The sequence below is a fragment of the Pipistrellus kuhlii genome, unplaced genomic scaffold (genome assembly GCF_014108245.1).
Source record: "Pipistrellus kuhlii isolate mPipKuh1 unplaced genomic scaffold, mPipKuh1.p scaffold_m20_p_22, whole genome shotgun sequence".
Lineage (NCBI taxonomy): Eukaryota > Metazoa > Chordata > Mammalia > Chiroptera > Vespertilionidae > Pipistrellus > Pipistrellus kuhlii.
The window spans coordinates 6,139,678-6,159,549 of NW_023425521.1; the positions used below are offsets into that span (position 1 = coordinate 6,139,678).

Sequence of the window (19,872 nt, forward strand, 5' to 3'; positions counted from 1 at the left end):
GCTCTAATTTGCCAGAGTTTTCAGGGTCATTGATCATTGTTGTTTTGTTTTTGTTTTTGTTTGCAGTTACACTATATGTATGTCTCATTTTAGCCACTGGCTGTAAAGAAGGTCGAGGTGAGGAAAACGGGTGGGTTGCTTGCTCCTACGTACGGACTCTGACTCTGCAGGTGACGGGCCGTGCTCGCTGCTCCATCCTCATTCACCTTCACTGTGGATTTGTGACAACTCAGGGGGAAACAGTATCGCAGGCCTAGTTTGGTGACAGGTACACAAAGCTTGAATATTTCTCTGCACTGAAGTGGAAGTGGCACCGTCCAGCACCGCCTGCTACACGTTGTACAGAATTTGATCAGCCATAGGCACAGGACAATCTGTCAATCTCTGGGGGGAGGTGGGACAGGAAGCGGCAAAGTGTTTGTCAAAAAGACACACACCGAAAACAAGGTGGGTGTGGCAGACCGGTCCCTGCTGGAGGAGGCACTGAGCTTGTGACGGTGTTGCAGACTTACGTGACTTCAGCACTTTATAACCCTTTTTACTCTGAATGTTAAATACGGTTTAATATTTATAACTGGTCTCTGAGCTCCTGGCTCTGTGTCCATTCTGTTAACTGCATGTGGGGGGAAAAAATGTATGCCAATTCCAGTTTATCAATAATCAAGGTTTTCAATGTTTGGAAGAAAATGAAAACGGGATTGCTTATTTGTTCTGTACGAGGGACACTCTGGTACTTCTAGATTTGTAATAAATATATAGCTTTTTTATTTAAAGGAATTGATTCGTGTGTGTTTTTAATTGACTCAGCATTGATTGTTTGATCCAATTATAGCTATAAAAACAACTTTTCTGGGAAAAAAAAAAAGTTTAAGTCTACTACTAGAGACACAAACACTTCCAAGAAGTGTTTGCTGAATTTATTTCTTGAATGAAATAATGAATGAAATGATACCATAGCAGCCACAGAGTAATAGCTAAGCCTCTCAACTGTTGTAAGTGGAAACGGTTAAGACTGTTCCCTTATAGACTAATCCTAAGAACTGCTCTCCCTCTGAGTGGACAGCGCTGACTCTCCAGGCCAGGGGCTGGTGAACTTTTTCTGTGAAGATCCAGATGGTAAGTACTTAAGGCTCTGGGGGCTGTGAGGCCGCTGTCACAGCTATTCAACTCTGCCGTTGTAGTGGGAAACTAGCCACAGACAGACAAAACTCCTGGACCAGATGGCTTCGCAGTTCCATTTTATCAAACATAGGAAAATTAACATGGACCCTTCTCAAACTATACCAAAAATGTAAGAGAAGGAAAGACTCAGAAGCTCATTTTAAGAGGCCAGCATTATCCTGACTCCAAAACCAGAGAAAGACATTACAAAGCAGGAAAGTTATAGGCTAATCTCCCTGATGAACATAGATGCAAAATCTTCAACAAAATATCAGCAATGCGTTAAAAAGATCATACACCATGATCGAGTAGGGTTCTTTTCTTGGGATGCAAGGTTGGTTTAATATCTGCAAATCAATGAATGTGATACACCACGTAAACAAAACGGATAAAAATCATATGATCATATCAATAGATGCAGAAAAAGCACTTGATAAAGTCTAGCACCCATTTATAATAAAAACTCTCAGCAAAGCAGAAATAGAGGGGGCATACCTCAATATAATGAAAATCATACAGTAATATGACAAACTCAGAGCTAACGTCATACTCAGTGGGGGAAAACTTTTCCTCAGGATCAGGAACAAGACAGGGATGTCTACTGTCACTCCTATTCAACATAGTCCTGGAAGTTCTGGCCATAGCCATTGGACCAGAAGAAGAAATAAAAGGATTCCAAATTGGAAAGGAAGAAGTAAAACTGTCATTATTTGCAGATGACATGATACTATCTGTAGAGTACCCTAAAGATTCCACCAAAAACCTATAAGAATTCATAAATAAATTCAGTAAAGTAGCAGGATACAAAGTTAATATTCAGTAACTGGTTGCATTTTTATACACCAATAATGAACTATCAGAGAAACTAGGAAAAACAATCCCATGTGCATTAAAAAAAAAACACACACACAAAATACCATAAAATACTTAGGAATAAATGTAACCAAGGATGCAAAAGGTCTGTACTTGGAAAATTATGAGATACTAAAGAAAGAAATGCACAAATAAATGGAAACATACTGTGCTATGGATAGAAAAAATATTTAAATATCCAAACTATTCAAAGCAACCTATAAATTCAATGCAAACCCTGTCAAAACACGAAGGGCATTTTCCACAAAACTAGAACACATAATCCAAATGTTTATATAGACCACAGAAGACCCCAAACAGCCACAGCAACCTTGAGAAAGAAGAACAAAGTTGATGGTAACACACTACTTAGTATCACAGAAACAGACCACCTGGCTAGGGTGGCTCAGCCTGTGCACCAAAGGGACTCGGGGTTGTTCCCAATCGGGGTGCACACAAAAGGCAGCCGATCGATCTCTCTCTCTCTCTCTCTCTCTCTCTCTCTCTCTCTCTCTCTGTTTTTATTGACTTTAGTGAGAGAGAGAAAGAGAGAGAAAGAGAGAGAGAGAGAAAATGGTTTTCAAATCATGGTTCCCATGGTTCAGGTCACCATTGACGTTCATGGAAGGTATTTATTATACTTACATTTCTGCATGCCTCAAATAACCTAAAATTCATAAAGAAATGGTCATGAATCCTTATTTTTAAAATGCTCCCAGATAGGAGGCTCTCTAATAGGGATCTGGCATTTAGAAGCCATTTCCTTTAAATTCTTAAGTGGTAACGAACACTACTTTAAGTGACTACTGAAAGTCACTTCCTTAAAGGTCACTCCGACAAACATACATTGTATTGATAAAAGCACCGTCCTTGTCTTTGGATTTGTCTTTAGAAGTGAGGGCTAGCCAAAACCGGTTTGGCTCAATGGATAGAGCGTCGGCTTGGGGACTGAAGGATCCCGGGGTTCGATTCCGGTCAAGGGCACATACCTTGGTTGCGGGCACATCTCCAGTAGGGGGTGAGCAAAAGGCAGCTGATCGATGACTCTCTCTCATCGATGTTTCTAACTCTGTATTTCTCTCCCTTCCTCTCTGTACAAAATCAATAAAGTATATATTTAAAAAAAAAAAAAAAGAAGTGAGGGCTACAAGCTCCAACAGGTGGGCCCGCCAGTCTCATAAGTAAGGAGCCTAGCGCCCTCTGGTGTTCTGTTTCTGTATTGTCTGCCTTAGGGTGCAGAATAAGAAAAGTGACAAGTTCAACTTGCAACTTCACTCTTCATGTTAAATAACCTCTCACATCCAAATCGTAAGTTCTGCGGTGACTATGGATTTCTTAAGGGCAAATTAGATACCAAAACTGGTATCCCAAACCTCTATCTATAAAGGCTTTAAAAAATACATACATATATATATATATATATATATATATATGCATATACATATATTTTATTGATTTCAGAGGGAGAGATAGAAACATCAGTGATAAGAGAGAATCTTGGATCAGCTGCCTCCTGCATACCCCCTACTGGGGACCAAGCCAGTCATGTGACCTAACCGGGAAATTGAACTGTGACCTCCTAGTTCGCAGGTGAATGCTCAACCACTTAGCAAAGCCAGTGGGGCTCCATGATTTTTTTTTTTTTAATGTTTCAACTGGCAGCAAATGCTTTCCTGGATATTGAATCTCTTTTAAAAAACATATTTTTTTAATTGATTTCAGAGAAGAAGAGAGAGGGAGCAATAGAAACATCTATGATGAGAGAACCATCAATCAGCTGCCTCCTGCATGCCTCGTACTGGGGATCGAGCCCAAAACTTGGGCATGTGCCTTTGGTCGGAATCGAACCCAAGACCCTTCAGGCATTCGCTCTGTCCACTGAGCCAAACCAGCTACTGCGAAATCTTTTTTTTATTTTTATGTTAAAGCAAAGTATTCTGATTTCTCTCCCTTTGAGCAAGCTCAGCGGCCCTACTTAAGGGTAAAGAGGTTGAAAAAAGAGTTTGACCTTATAACCCCGTTTATAAGCAACTGGAAGAAAATGGTAGGTTTCCAGCTTGTGGCGTCTTATTTCGGATGAGGTCATGCAGCAGAGAAAACAAAGCACCACTGGGAACAGGGAGACGGATCTGGTTTCATTGCTGCCACTGGTGTCACCGCACACGATTTCCTCAGCTGCCGCTGGTCTCCCCCCTGGCAGGGCCTCAGCGGCTTCACAGGATTAACACTTCACAGTTCTCTCCAAGAGTGGAAGCGCAGGTAAAGGAAACACCACACCTTTGGCAACAGCAAGAGAGCAACAGCCAGACCCAGAGGTGAACCAGCGCCAAGCCAGAAGCCCTTCGGGGTTCACACCCTTGCTGCCTGAGTGTCAACACTCACTGTACTGGGGGGGGGGAGGGGTTTGGGAGGGGGGCGCCTCTGAACCTTTCCTTAAAAAAGGTTTTTCTCTCCCTTTAATTCAACTTCACAGGCCCATCCTTCCTTGGAGACCACAAGGCGCCCCTAACCTGGAGCTGGGCGCCCAATAGCAGGAGTGGGGGCACTGGGAAGGCGCCTGTACCTGAGCCGCGCTGTATGTGTACAACAGCCAGAACCTGAAGACTAGGACGAAAGCAGAAGGTGCATATCTCAGAAACGGGTACACTCGGCACACGTTGGAACAACAGTTTGGATACGCTGAGTTCAATGAAATGCGTTTCACCTGCTCCCTCTGCACTGGCTCACGCAGCTGCCTGGAACATTGTCGTTCCGTACGTGTGTGGCTCGTTACATTAGCGTTGGACGGCTCTGCTCTGGATCGCCCATCGGGACGGGAAGGGACTTCAGGCTCAGACTCTCGGAAAGCACTGTTTACTGCTCTCCCAGGACAGGATTCCACTTACTGCTCGGCGGTGGCGTTGGCCTCGCCATGCGGGTTCCCGAGGCCTCCGGGGGGGGGGCGTGCGCTGCAGCCGGGACACGAGGGGGGGGAGCGGCAGGTCCCGGCCCCGGGGAGGCGGAGTCCCCGCTGCGCCCGGCGGCCGCCGCGGGGGGAGGAGGTCGGGGTGGCGGGCGGGGAGCAGCTGAGACGGGGCTCACAGCAGCTGGTCCGCTCCCCGCTCCGCTCCGGCTCCGGCTCAGCCCGGACAGCCACGCCGCTTCCTGTGGGGGCAGGGCGGGCAGGGCGGGCCCGGTCGCCGGGTTTGGCGCGCTCGCTCGCAAGAGGAGACCAGCGCGCCCCGGGGCCTCTGAGGGTTCGAAATTTACAAGTATTCAGATCAGGTGAATTTGCGGCCGGGAGAACAAGTTGGGGACTAGACTCTGAGCAGGATCTTTGCCACCTTCTATTTAAACCACCGCCCCACCCCCTCCACAGTCTCGGCCGAATGAAATGCAAACACTTAATCCTTCCCCTGACGGGAGAGATACTAATTCCACCCGCACCAAAGTGCACAGCATTTCGGACTCACTTAATTTTCTCCATTCAGCATTTGCAGAGCAAAACTTAGATGGATTTCATGTTTAGCAACTACAAAGATCACGGACAGGGCATGAAATAGAGTTGCGGTAAACAAATCTCAACCCTAGGAAATTGCCCAAAGGTATGCACAACCCACTAGTTAAACACAACATTTAGGTGATGGTTGTTGAATTAATGCCTGTTACATAAAACTCATGTTTGTCCAACTTTTAAAAGACTAAGTGACTTGTTTCTATAACAGAAGATCTTTTTCCTGCTCTCACAGGGCAGAGTAGGTTCCAATGGGCATTACAAATTGTCTAAATAACTGTAACCCCAATACCACACCTCTTCCCAGGCAGAGTTCAGTTAGCATTGTCACTACAGGATAGTGGGGGTCCGGTTCCAGACCACAGCAATAAAGGGAATATGGCAATCAAGTGAGTGACATCAATATTTTGGGGTTCCCAGTGCATACACCATGTTACAGGGCAGGATCAGTAGTTTACTCCAATGAAACACTCCACAGAAAAGAAGGCATCATAATGTGCAAGTATTTTAATTACTCCTGTCTGAAGGCCCTTACTTTTGGACAACAGCAAGGCATTTCATTATCCACTCTCTCCACTCCTCGAAGGCTTCCACAGGTTTGGGCAGATTCACGTTACCATCAGGGCCATGCTTCGGGGTACCTCGGGGCGTGTCAGCAGAGTCGTCATCGATCCACCTCACCAGGGCCTTGAAAAAAAGAAGGGAGGTTAATATTTTAAGAAAGCACAGCAAATAGTTTTAGGCAGGAGAAAAACACTGGCTTCTAAATCAGATTCTCTGAATCGGTAACTTAGATTACCCATAAAGATGTTCCACTTGATAAAGAGGGTTATGAATATGAAAAGAACACTTAGCTAACATCCTGAGTGAACGAATATACACCCAAAATACGCTATGATGATAAATTACGGTCACGTACGCATAGGAGAAAAGATGAAAAATAAATACACTAATCCTCACAGTTTTCTAGGGTGGGAGAATATTGTTTTCTCAACTTGCTAAATGTCCCACAAGGCATTAAAGTATGCTTTTGATTTTATATGAATGCATAAACACAGGTTAAGTGCACTCACAGCTAAGAGTACACATATGAAGGTACATGTAGACGTGTAATGCAGTTATGAATGGGTAGTTGTACTATGAGTACTTTTGATGTTTGTGGGCATGTGAAGACACACATACCTTCACACATACTGAGATTATGCATTTCCCCTCTTCCTTCTCAAAATCACCTTTTCCTCCTAATAACTTTACCTCTGTCCTCCACGTTTTTATAGTTTTTAAAAAGGAGCTTTGCACACACATCAGCATTTATTCTGTTCCGAAGATTCAGGCTCTCTTGTCATAAATGAATGGCAAATGCAGAAACATCTCCCACCGCTGCTCATGAACTACAAGTGTAAGGCACTCTGAGGTGAAACAAGTTTTTAAGGAGGCTATTTCTCTCTCCTTTTTTAAACCACAGCTTCCTGCTTATCTCTGCACTAGTTTCCTCTGATAAATGACAGCTCCAGAGAGGGGCCTAATATAAAATCATAGTTTGCTATTTATATAACCACTTCTCCCTTTTGACGACCCCACCTCCATTTACTTTGTATCTTTCTACAATGTTGAAGCCAACAGCACATTGCAACTTGCGTAAACAGATAGGGCACAGGTCCAGGGGGCGCCGGTCGGCTTCTTCCAAGTGGTTGGAGCCTTGCATTAGGCATGCAAGCCACTGGCAGTGTCGGAGTCCAAATATGTGTCCGATCTCGTGGGTTAAAGTCTGCAAGACATGCACACTGAGGCTTTACAGAGCCGCCATCAACAGTGAGTTACACACCCTGCTTTTCCTTACTTTTCTAAGAAACAGATTTGTAGGAGTCAACTCCCTCACCACCATCCCCAAAACTTCCATCTGCCCAAGACTTAACCCCGGTTTCATTTAATGTCTTCCTGCTTTCCTCACTACACTTACCCACTTAATTCCCGGACCCGGGCTTCTCGATTTCCACACCACTGACATGGGTGGGGATACTCTTGTGGGAAGAAGGCTCTCCCGTGCCCTGAAGGATGCTTAGCAGCACCCCAGGCCTCTCCCTAATAGCTGCCAGTAGCACCCACTCCCCAGCTGTGTCAGCCAAAAGATCCCTGGTGGGGACTGCCGCTGGGTGAGAGCCTGGGTAACCATTTAGAGCACATGTGTCAAACACAAGGCCCGCGGGCCAAATCCGTCCCGCCAGGCCTTGCAATGTGGCCCGCACCGCGCTGTCATCACTGCACTCCGCTGCGTTTCCATCACAATGACAGTTTATGACTGTTCAGTAAACCATTCGGCCCGCGATTTAGGCTGGATTTTAGATTTTGGCCCCTTCTCTGATTGAGTTCGACACCCCTAATTTAGAGCCTGGAGCCCTTCCCCCGGAGATGCTGTGTCAGTGGGTCTGACCTGCACGTTAACAAGCACAGGAGGTGATGCCGGTGCAGGGAATGTTCCCTGCAGACACGGCTCTGCGAGGCGATGGTCTCAAACCCCACAGAGAGGACTGGTGTTAGCAGAGAAGCCTAGGCCCCCGGCTATGGAGGAGGGAGAAGGCTTTCCCAGGAGCGGGAGGGGCTGGGGGGAAGACATCAGGGACTGTCAGCAGGAGGGAGCCTGGAGACCAAGAGCAAGGCCCTCCTCCTTAACCTCAGGCCCCAGGAGGCAGCTTCCCTGGATGGGCTACCTACTCACACACAATCCCGGAATTAAACTACTGGTGAGGACGTGGGCGCAGCCAAGGCTGCGTATAAATAATAGGACAAAACAGGGGCAGATACTGTACATTTCAATATTAAGGTATCCATTATTTCAGCCAAGCAACAGCCACCAAAAGTAGACAAGTGATACATGCTCACTGATGATATTACCTTGAGGAGCATGGATGTGCAGTGGAGGGTGTTAAGACCTCTCTTTACTTATAATCCTGTTAGGTTCTGTCAACAACTCACCTTGCAGGACCGAAGCAGCAAAACACTTGTCACGTCGGGAGTATAATAGCTGTCAAACGCTGAATAGTCACGCGAAGATGGCCTCTGCGGCGCCTTCACCTTGCCTTCGTAGCTGGAGCTGTAAAAGTCACCGCCATACCTGGCAAAGCTGAAGATCCCCACGCCTACGGAGAGAGGACAAGCGACAGCAGGAGGACAGTAAGATCCCCGAAGGGGCCCGGACAGGGAGTGTGTGTCTGACTGTACCCCTGCCTTCACAGAGTCCAATAGGCTTCCGTTTTGCCAGGACAAAGGACTCTGCCCCAGATTTTCCTCTCAAAACTCTTCTACTATCCAATGTGTCCTGTCTTGAGGTCAAATTCTTGACAAAATGGAAGTTATGGAGGGTTTGGTTTTCCCACAAAAGAAGTCTTTTTCTCAAAGAAGAGTCCAAATCAAGTACTCCAGAAAAAGCAATGAAAATGATCACATGAACAGCACACGCTCATGATTTTTCTCTTTAAGAACACGATAAAAAGCCCAGCCAGCATGGCTCAGTGGTTGAGCATGGACCCATGAACCAGGAGGTCAGGTTCGATTCCCAGTCAGAACACAGGCCCAGGCTGCGGGCTCGATCCCCAGTGTGGGGCGTGCAGAAGGCAGCTGATCAATGGCTTTCTCTTCATTGATATTTCCATCTCTCTCTCCCTCTCCATCCTTCTCTGAAATCAATATATATATATATTTAAATTTATTTTTTAAACCCCACAATAAACAGATCTCCATGACCTATGTGTCCGTGAGGGGGCCTTTCCTTCCCTCAGGCCCCGCCCCTGAGGCCGTGGAGGCCATGCCAGGGCCTTTAGACACAGACAGACAGACAACCTCTGCCCCTCCTCCCCCTCAAGCACAGCACCACTTTATTCCGTGGCCGGAGTCAGAGGACCAGAATAAACCTTCTTGTAGCCGACTTCCTGTGTTAGGTCTTAGGCTTGTCTCAACCATCTCCACACACATGGAGGACGGAGGATGGTTTTCAACTCATTCTAACGAGGACTGCCTTGTAATCCGGCTTGTTTACATTCCCACTTTCATGTAGGCCTCTCTTCCAGCTCTTATTTGAAAGTCATGAGGAGCCTTTTTGTTACGGAAATGATTTCATAGTAAGTTTGTCCGATCCAACTCGATTCAGAAAGAATCTCTTTTGGAACGTGTCCACTGGTATTTGAAATTTAGGGGAGAAGAAAACATTCTGGAAGTTTAAGAAAACTGGATCTACTCATGTGTCACAGTAACCTCCTCTGGCCAATAAGCGTGGGTGTGTTTTACTGCAATACCTTTAGTGAGAACATTTCGGAGGCATGCTTCCTAATGATTCTACAGACAGAAGGCCGTTTTCTTTATAATTAAAAATGTCTCAGTTTAAAAGCACAAATCTTTGTAAACCTGGAGAGAATAGCGTCACTTGATAAACTTGGCAGGTCAATGCTCTAGCTTGCTACTATTTCTTGTATGTGACACAATGTTTATGAAACTGAAGAAAATTAAAGTAGAAGCATTTTGGAGGAATGCCTCCTGACCTCCTCAAATGTACAAGATAAATTAGCCAGCAATCTATAATCATAAAAGCGTAATACGCTAATGAGACCAGACAACCGGAAGACCATCCAGACGAAGCCAGGGCAGACACGGCAAGGGCCAAGGCAGGCCGAGCCCCTTGCACAAATTTCGTGCATCAGGCCTCCAGAATCTACATAAATAGTTTTAATTTTTTTTTTTTTAAATTTCCTTCTCTACCAGGTTAAAAATAAAAGGAGAGAAAACAATTTAGCTCGTACAAGTTCATTTTTGATAGGAAGGCAGCACCACTCAGGAACACAGCAGTGACCCAAGTCTCCAAGAGAGTGTATCGGAAGGGTCATGGGGAGAGTGGGGGCCATAAGATAACAGAGAATTGAGGATGAAGAAGTAGTGCCCTGGGCCCCTACCTCTGACGTTAAGAGGAGCTATAGAAACATTTGTCAGAGGGAGGCTAATATTGATATGTGATCCAGACAGTCCATACACTTGGTATCATAAAGTACAGTCCTGGTGCATGCCCACTGTCCCCAGACACAAATGGATAACCACTCCCCTTAGTTCTCTGGACCTTTCCCCTTCAAACGGGTCTCTGAGCCTGGGGAGAAGGGTAGAAAAATAAGAGCAAAAATGGACACGAGGGACCTGGCTGGGTGGCTCAGTTGGTTGGAATGTTGTCCCAAACACCACCACGAGGGTTTGGGTTCAATTTCCAGTCAGGGCACATTCCTAGGTTATAGATTCAATCCCCAGTCAGGGTATGTGTGGGAGGCAACCGATCGATATTTCCTTTTTTCCTTCCTTCCTTCCTTCCTTCCTTCCTTCCTTCCTTCCTCCCTCCCTCCCTCCCTCCCTCCCTCCCTCCCTCCCTCCCTCCCTCCTTCCCTCCCTTCCTTCTTCTCTCTCCCCCTACTTCTCTCTAAAATCAATAAATATATCCTCAAGTGAAGATTAAAAAAAAAAAAAATGGATGAGTTGAATAGAAGTGAAGACAAAATAAAATAGGCAAAAAATATGATTTTCTTCTGGATCCTTGCCCACCCCCAATTTTACCATGCAGGGTATCAAATGAGTCAAAGTTTACTATATCTCCAATCACAGACTGAAATTTACTTTTAAAAATAAAATTATTTTCTTTTAAAATAAAATAACACACAGGACCAGCACACACTTATAAAGCAATCTGTGGCTACTCCATCTATGCAAAATAACTACAAAAAAATTAAAAAACACACACAATTAAGCAAGATTTTCACTGAGGTTAATGAGAGCTCAAATATCTTTCATCAAAATTATAATGGAATTTCCCCTCCCCCCCTTTTTTCAGCACCTTCCAATATTCTCAAGTTCAGAAAGTTTCTACAAACAATGCCAAAAAGAATACCATCGGACAACAGGGTGTGGGGGCATGGATGGGGAGAGGTTTGGGATGGGAAAGCGGGGGATGAGGACAAATATGTGATACCTTAATCAATAAAGTAATTAAAAAAGAATACCATCTGTCAAAGAGGCCTGCCCAAAAACAAAATTCCAGGAGTCTCTTGGGTAAAGATCAATCATTGTCACTCCCACTATGCAGAAGGCATCTTCCGGTTTCTTCTTTTTTAAGAAGTGCAGGATGTGCCCTAGTCAAAAAGATATGTACATGTGTTATATCTGTATCTATCTACCTATCTCTCTCTCTACATCCTGGGCTCAATTAAAAATGTGAGGTTGCTTCATTCACCTGCATGTATTTGCAGGTTCTTCGTGTTCTCGTTGACTCTAAAGGCACACTGTGTTGCAGAGACAGGAACCGGTTCCAGGAGTTTCACTGTCAGGCCATAGAAAAATGCTTCACAGTAGCCCTTGAGCCATTTCACATATTCTTCACTGATAATTCTGGTATTTCCTAGAGATCCTATAATACGGAAGGAAATTTAAAGACAGACGTTAGGATGATTAAAATACTCCGTCCATAATAATTATGGATTGGGAATTAGAAACCAATTAAATCTAAATGTTCAAAACACCTTTATCATTCAGTAACACCAATATGATTTAGGACCAAAATATCTTCTTGTAAGGCAGTCTGGCTAAGCACTTCCGCCACGGAATGAGATAACAGCCCAAACTACCCCTGGCAACGGCACCACGGCACAACCAAACCAAAGGCAGCGTATGACAGTATGTACCAATGCACTGGATGTAAATACTGTGTTTCTCTCTAGAGGGTGTCTTTCTGGAAGGATCACTGAAAAACTCTTCAAAGCCTTGGGGAGGCTCGGGATGGGAGGCGATCCAGTCTGACTGAGAATGCAGGACGATGGGCCCGAAGAGATCGCTGGCGGGCCGGAAGGCTTCGTTCATCAAACGCCGCTCTGCAGCATCGAGCTTCTCATACTGGGACACGAGGGCTGGGTTCTTGGAGATGAGAGCTGTTCTCAGCGACTGTTCCGAGTGCCGTACTGTTTTCATCTACCAAGAAGACAGACATAAAATGTATATCCATCCCAGAGACTTCGGTCTGTCTATCCTCCACATACCAATTTCTCTAATTTCTCCCAAAATGGAATGTCTGACTACCGTATTTTTCCGTGTATAAGATGCTATTTTTTTCCCTAAAATTCTTAGACTGAAAATCGAGAAGAGTCTTATACACGGAAGTCAGCCACGGAGGGAGCCGTGCAGGTGTGTAGTTGCCCATACCTTGTCAAACAGGCTTCCTCCAATCACAAGCCTTATTGTTCCTGATGTCAGCTGATGCCGTAATTGGAGGTGGAGGTGGAGAGTGTGCAGATGCAACAAGGACCAGAATGTTCTGAGCCCATAAAGAGGTCAAAAAATAAAAAGATAAATACCGGTAAGAGATTGTCCTGATCTGCAAAATTCAAACTGAATGTCATCAGCTCTGCAAAAGAGCATGGAAAGAGATATGCAGAGAGACAATGTGGACCTCCTCCCACTGAGTGTATGATCAGACAGTGGAGAAACAGGAAGAACAACTCCTTTAAGATGCCAAAAAAGAAGGCCTTACGTGGAAAACCAGCAAAATGTTTAAAATATTGATTTAATTTGGGGTTGGAAAAGTAAAGTACTTATTTATGCCTTAGAGGGGCCACACAAAAGTACAGTTTGCTGCAGAAACCGGTTTGGCTTAATGGATAGAGCGTTGGCTTGGGGACTGAAAGGTCCTGGGTTCGATTCCGGTCAAGGGCATGTACCTTGGTTGCAGGCACATCCCCAGTAGGGGGTGTGCAAGAGGCAGCTGATCGATAACTCTCTCTCATCGATGTTTCTAACTCTCTATCTCTCTCCCTTCCTCTCTGTACAAAATCAATAAAATATATGTATTTTTTTTAAAAAAGTACAGTTTGCCGGGACCGGTTTGGCTCAATGGATAGAGCGTCAGCTTGGGGACTGAAGGGTCCCAGGTTCGATTCCAGTCAAGGGCATGTACCTTGGTTGCAGGCATATCCCCAGTGGGGGGTGTGCAGGAGGCAGCTGATCGATGACTCTCTCTCATCGATGTTTCTAACTCTCTGTCTCTCTCCCTTCCTCTCTGTATAAAATCAATAAAAAATATATTAAAAAAAAATGTACAGATGGTGCATTTAAAAAAAAAAAGTACAGTTTGCTTTCCCCATTTTCAGTCTAGTTCTTGGGGAGGGTATCTGACAAAGCAGGAAAAAAAAAAATCATTTCTCCATCTCTTATGGAACCTGACCCCATTATAAAAACTGGAGGCTAGTTTCCTTCTGTCATCTGGGTAGTAACAGCAGTGATATTGTGAGTTGACTCATTAAGGCCACATGAGAAATACTCATCCTTCCCATCGTGACTCAAAGGGGTCCACGTCCAGAGAAGCAACGTAAGAACGGCCAGTTCTGTACCTGAACCGCAGCCACTTAAGGTTATGGTCAGGAGGTCACGTCACCCTGGGGAAGACGTCAGTGACAGACAGAAGCCAGACTCACAGTGACAGGTCTCTCCTGGTCACATCCCGTTTTAAGGTAGAGCTTCCATGCTTCCCTTTGAATGGGGCAAACAGCGGTTCCACCACGAGGCTTTGTGAGTTAGGACAGGAAAAAATGGGACATTTATGTCTGCAACCTACTATATTTTCTATCTGTAGATTATTCCAGCTTACAGACAACTGATTTAAGTTCATGGCTGTTGTGGCCGGGTATCTGAACCCCGGGGTTTTAGAGTGTGGGAGACATTCCCAAACTGGTCTCTAGTGTCAAAGCTCTCTGATCAGAGCACGGAATCACCCTCACCGCCCCACAGCTGCGCTGAAATTGGACAAAATATGAAGCAAGATGTGCCCTCCTGTATTTTTCCTACCTTCAGGAACACTTTCCATTGGAGTGTTTACATGTTAGGGCTTGGTCGGGAAAGTGTGCGGGGTGCCTTCACCCTAATATCAAACAGGCAGAGTTTAAAAAACAAAACAAAACAAAAAAAAAACCAATATTAAAAAGTCTCCCGGACCTGGGTGGAGCCTCGATGGGCTGCGGGCCTGCGATCCTGCCAGCGCTACACCAGCACAACCCGGGCAACCGGGACAAGCTGGCACCAAGCTGGTTGCCTATAGCAACCGCCGCCTGGAGCCCGTCCAGGAGCAGGCGCGACGGGGTCCCCGACCGGGGGCGGTGGGGGGTTCCCCGGGGACTCTCGCTACGTCTTTCCTCCCAGAGGAGCCTCCGCACAGGCCGGGCCTTCCTCCCCGGAGACACCTCCGCCCCCGCAGTCCTCCCAGCTTCCGCCGCGGCTGCCCCGCCCACAGCCTCTTCCCTCAGCACCGACCGCGACCGCCCCCTTCCTACAACCCGGCGGCGCAGCCTGGGTCCCGGGCCCGGGAACGACGCCGCCGCCGCCGCCGACGTACCTGCACCCGCCCGGCCTCCCCGTCGCCAGGCTCCCCGCCCGCCAATCGCGGCGGGCCCTGTGCGCTTGCGTATTGCGTTCTGACCAGGCCCCGCTCCCTCGCGCAAGGCCACGCCCCCTGGACCGGTCACGCCCTCGCCACGCCCCTTCGCGCACAGCTGTCTCCCCGCGCCCAGTCCAAGTCCTACCGAGCGCTGCTGCCCTTGTCGCCCGGAGCCTAAGAGGGTTCCCAGGGGGGACCAGCCCCCCGCAGTCGCCTTTCCTCCCGGGGCCCTCGCGGGGGGGGGGGCGCCGCCTCCAGTCCCTAAGGGCCGCGCCGGGCCGGGGGGACACCGGGGCGGTTTCCCCTGGGGCCGCCCCGGGGTTGTGGGGTTTGCATGTGTGTGAAGGTGCTCGGCGGGCCGCGGGTTTGGAAAGTGACTAATTTAACCAGCTTGGCCCCAAACAAGTCAGCCGTGGCCGGGGGCTGACGCACGGCCTCCGCACGCGCTCCCCGGCGCCGTCACCCCGTACTTTCCCTTTGCTGGGTGCAGCGGCTGCAGCGGCGGGGCGCCCGGAAGCGCCGGCCGCAACCGCGACGCGGAGCAGGTGCAGCGCCCAGGGCGGGCGGACGGCGCGGAGGCGGCGTCCGAGCCCATGACGCCCGCAGGGCTTCTCTGCACCCGGGCAGGCGTCCCGCGGTGTCTCCCTGCGCCCCGCGAGCCTGGGGGTGGACGTCAGGACGGAAGTAGCTGTGTGGCCTTGGGGAGGAGGCCCCTTAACCTCCTGGGCCTCGCGGGGCGCATGGGGAAGAGGAGAGGAGAGCCCTGGTCCCCGAGGCTCCCCGCAGCCCTGGAAGTTAGAGTATCAAAGCAGAGGACCCGCCGGTCCGCAGCCCCTGTACATCCCAGTGGCCATCTATCGTGAGGGCATGGTGGATGGTCAGGCTGTGCTGCCAAGGACAAACCGTGACCACATGCCCCCTCTCCCCCCAACCTCCAAACAAGACCCGCCTCCCCCAGACCCTCCTTTCTGTCCAGCTCAGTCCGTTCTTCCCCAGCTTTGTCCCATGCACGCCATTCAGTTCCTCGGAGCCACTTTCTACAAAGGGAGCCCTATTCCATTGGATTCTCTTCCAAGACCTTCACCTTAAGGGAGACCCACTGTTTCCTCCCTGGTCCTCACTTCTTACCTCTCAGCCTCGAAATAAAGATACATAGAGACAAATATTGTGAAATCTTGCATATGTGAAAATAGTTTTATTCTACCCTCATACTTGAGAGTTTCCCTGGATTGGTATGGAATTTTATGTTGATAATCTTTTTCCCTCAAAATTATGAAGAGTTTGTTTCATTTTCTTCTCACTTCTAATAATGCTATTTTTGTTTCCTAATCCTTTGTATGTTACCTGCTTTTTTAAGGAAGATCTCAGGGACTTCCCTTTATCCTTAGAGTTCAGAAGAACTCTGAGATTTTTAACGTTTATATGTTTTTTTAAAGATGTGCCCTGGTCTGGGCCTTTTCCCCATTCATTTTGTTGCTCACTCAGTGGGCCCTTCAATCTTGAGACCCTCCCATTCTAAGAATTTTTCTCATAATATTTATTTACAGTTTCCTTCCTTCCTTCCTTTATTTATTTGTTTATTTATTTATTTATTTATTTATTTATTGCTGGATATGGAGTTTCTTATTTCTTTTATCTCTCATAGTTTCCATATGTCATTTTGCACTATTTTCTGAAGTTTTCATCAACTATTTCTTCCTTTTCTTTTGAATGTTTATTTTCAAACATTGTATGTAGTCTCCAATAGCCAAAAGCCCTTTCTTGTTCTGATTGTTTATTTTGCAGCCTTTCTCCTTTCATGGGTAAGGTATCTTTTCTTGGCTCTCTGTGGATATTAATATGCTACTTTTAACGTTTTGTTCTGCTCTTTGTTATGCTTCCTCTCCCCTCCTCCCCCGCCACCCGCCATGTTAGAACTTTCCACAAACATCTGGTGACCCTTAGCTATCTGTTGAGATTTCATCATGAGGCACAAAACGCTGGCTGATGGCTCTGTGTGCATGAGAGTGGCGTATCCACGGTGGGGTTTCTCGGAGGCGGCCAGAGAGCCAGCTGAATCGCTGAGCGGAGATTGAGTACCCGGCGTCTGAACCTGTGACCATCCTGTTTGTTCCAAGGAAGGATTCTTTCCTAACCAACTGCCAGTGCTCTGGGAGCCGGCGGTGTGAGTAGCCCCACTCATGAGTGTGCGGAGATTCTGCACTTTTAACCCCCTTTCCACACCCCCTCGACCTTACTGCCCACCATGACTCCCAAGGGTCACAGCCAACCTGTTTTAATGTGAGAAAATAGAGGGGGGCGGTCTCAGTCACGCATCTGCCGGCATGAATTCGTATCTGCTAGCTGGCTTCTCTAGCCCTGACCTGGTACCAGCTGAACGGAGGAAATGGTAGTCTGCTTGGTCAGGAAGTGGGGACAGGTGGGGAATTTGTGGTCCAGCGTCCCCCAGCAGAGCGGCCCAGAGAACGGGGAGGGTGCTGCGTGCAGGTTAGGGCACAGGGACCTGAATGCCACCAGGGAGGTGGCAGACGGAAAAGGAAGTTAACTTACATTTAGATGGTGCTCAGAGCCAGGGCTGTGGGTGGACAGCGAGAGTTGGCTGGCTTTCTCCCTCCTGCCCTCAAGGCCCAGCGACCAGGGACAGTGGGGGTTAAGTGGCGCCATGCAGTGAACCTGAGAACGGGTCACCCTGGAAAGATGGTTTCCAGGGAAAACACAGGCTCCAAACAAGCGCCTCACAAATGCTCTTTTGGACCACGTCCTGCTTTGCACACGGAGGCTCCATGTGCCCGCAATGGGCCAGCTCCGGCAGTGCCAGGGCAGAGGGGCCATTAGCAGAAATACAAAGCAAGAAGCCGTTCAGTCCATTAGGTTAAACGAGGGTTTTTTTTTTTTCTATCCTTTATTATTTATGATTTGCGACTTCGGTTGCTGTTTCCCGGAACAAACAGTTATGGTTTTATTTCGGCTCACTGGCGCACACAGATGCTTATCATCAATCACGCTGCAGATCGCTGAGCAGTGGCTCCGGCCTCCGGGGCCGCGGCCGCTTCTGCAGCTCTCTGATAGCGCGTCCGGCAGGTTGTTTTCTGTGCCAGCAGTTTCCGAAAGCAATCTGGTGCCCATGTGCGCATCTATGCATGCACCTCTGAGCGTCTCTCTCGTGCAAGTGCATACAGTACACTCACAGAATGAGCAAAAGGATGCCACTCCCCCACAACACAGGCACTGGGGGCCCCAGAGTCCTCCGCAGCATTTAGGACTCCTTGGGTGGGAGCTCAGGCGTTGGCTTGAGGGGAGGAGGAAGGGGCAGGTCAAGCGGCCTCGGTGACCTCTGAGGGGGTGCCGTGATCCCCTGGGCGACTTCCCCAGTCGCGGGTGAAGGACAGTCCCCATGGTGAAGCTCCCTCTGAAATTCTGAGTGTTCCTCCCACATTCCCCTTTCTCAGTCTCCACGCAGGCGGGGGCGGGGGTGGCCTTGGACACTGAGACACAGACGAAAGAGGAAGTGTCTCAGCACTAACCAAACATAATAGAGCCCACTCAGCCAGTGACCTCTATGGAAAAACCGAGAACATCCTCTGCGTCCTTACAGACCTTCAGGGGCAGCGGCGGGGGTGGGGGTGAGGGGAGAAGGGAGGGACTGGGGGAGAAGGGAGGGACAGAAGCACCCAGCTTCCCTCTGGCCCGGTCTTTGCTGGGAGCTGAGAACAGATGGCTTCCCCGGTCCAGGGCTTCTGATGAGTCTGAGGCTAGACGGGCCTCCTTGCCCCTGTGTGACCCGCCAGGCTGCTTCCTCACAACGTGGAGATGCCCAGGCTGAGTTCAATGCAGCTGCCATCTGAGGGGGCCACCCTAGGACCATGAGCCATGAGCACCCGCCTCCAATTCCCCCTCCAAGCCAGTCAGCAACGCCCACTGAGCACCTGCTGGTCCAGCTGGTGCTGGCTCAGGGACAGGATGGAGGCGATGAAGACACGACAGAGAGTGGCCCGTGACAGGACCCAGCGCGGTGCAGAGGAAGCAGGAAAGAGAGCACCGCCAGAGCAGGCACTAAAAAAACACACCCGTATTTCTTGTGCAATGTGAAATACATTTCTGCTTCCCCGGCCGGTTTGGCTCAGTGGATAGAATGCTGGCCTGCAGACTGAAGGGTCCTGGGTTCAATTCTGGCCAAGGGCAGGTACTTGGGTTGCAGGCTCAATCCCTGGGCCTGAGGGACATGGGCAGGGGGTGGGCATGTGTGGGAGGCAATCAGTCAATGATTCTTTCTCACAGTGATGTTTCTCTGTCTCTCTCCATCCCTTCCACTCTCTCTAAAAATCAATGGAGGTGAGGATTAACAAAAATCAAGTTGTTAGCAGTGCAGGTGTCCCATCCCTTGCCCCCATATCCAAAAACCAAAAAGCTCTGAAAAGCACATTTTTACTCGGGTCAATGTGATGAAGATTATAGTAAGACATGCTTATAATAAAAAATCTGGAAGGACAGAAGAGTAGACAAAAGCACAAAATCACTCTTGGTCCTTCTGCCAGGACATAACCTGTGTGACCAATGGCAGGACTTTTAGATATTGATGTGGGCCCATTTTTTACATAACTGTGATCACATGGCGCCTCAAAAACTGTACATGCCAACTTTTCCATGTATTTCATTCCTTTGCCAGAAGGAACACTCTACACATAAGAATGCTCATTACAGCATTGTTCATCCCCAAACCTAAAAATGAACGCTCTTACTTAGCAGTTCAGCCAAATCAATCTCGTAATAATGTAATTTATTTAAATCTATACTATCAGCATAAAATATATCTATTATATAGCAAGTGAAAATGTGAGTTACCAAACCTATACATAGTATGATGCCATTTTGGTATTTTACACTTTTATATGCAAATTTACAGATTTTTATATGTAAAATTGCA

The 19,872-nt window shown here is 47.8% G+C and overlaps 2 protein-coding genes across 8 annotated transcripts in view; both read right to left on the reverse strand.

Annotated features, from left to right (window-relative positions):
* ARSG (arylsulfatase G) overlaps positions 1-5,098 on the reverse strand; it is an 83,264-nt gene extending 78,166 nt beyond the window's left edge. Inside the window, exon 1 of the mRNA XM_036451386.2 lies at positions 4,899-5,098. The gene's annotated coding sequence lies outside the window, so the exon portion shown is untranslated. The remainder of the gene's footprint in view (positions 1-4,898) is intronic.
* Positions 5,099-6,000: 902 nt separating this feature from the next.
* AMZ2 (archaelysin family metallopeptidase 2) lies at positions 6,001-14,441 on the reverse strand. Of its 7 annotated transcripts, none has more exons than XM_045586282.1 (8): positions 14,363-14,441; positions 13,993-14,082; positions 12,211-12,493; positions 11,763-11,936; positions 11,533-11,661; positions 8,480-8,643; positions 7,098-7,274; positions 6,001-6,193 (listed from the first exon to the last, which is right to left on the reverse strand). In XM_045586282.1, exons 3-8 carry the CDS (start codon positions 12,491-12,493, stop codon positions 6,038-6,040), a joined length of 1,083 nt encoding a protein of 360 aa, XP_045442238.1. In that variant the 5' UTR covers positions 13,993-14,082; positions 14,363-14,441; the 3' UTR covers positions 6,001-6,037. The 7 variants fall into 7 exon arrangements, with proteins under 7 accessions (XP_045442238.1, XP_045442237.1, XP_036307300.1 ...); XM_045586281.1 differs by having other exon boundaries at positions 13,909-14,082; XM_036451407.2 differs by lacking the exon at positions 14,363-14,441 and adding an exon at positions 14,290-14,304 and having other exon boundaries at positions 13,993-14,084.
* Between the last annotated feature and the right edge of the window lie 5,431 nt (positions 14,442-19,872).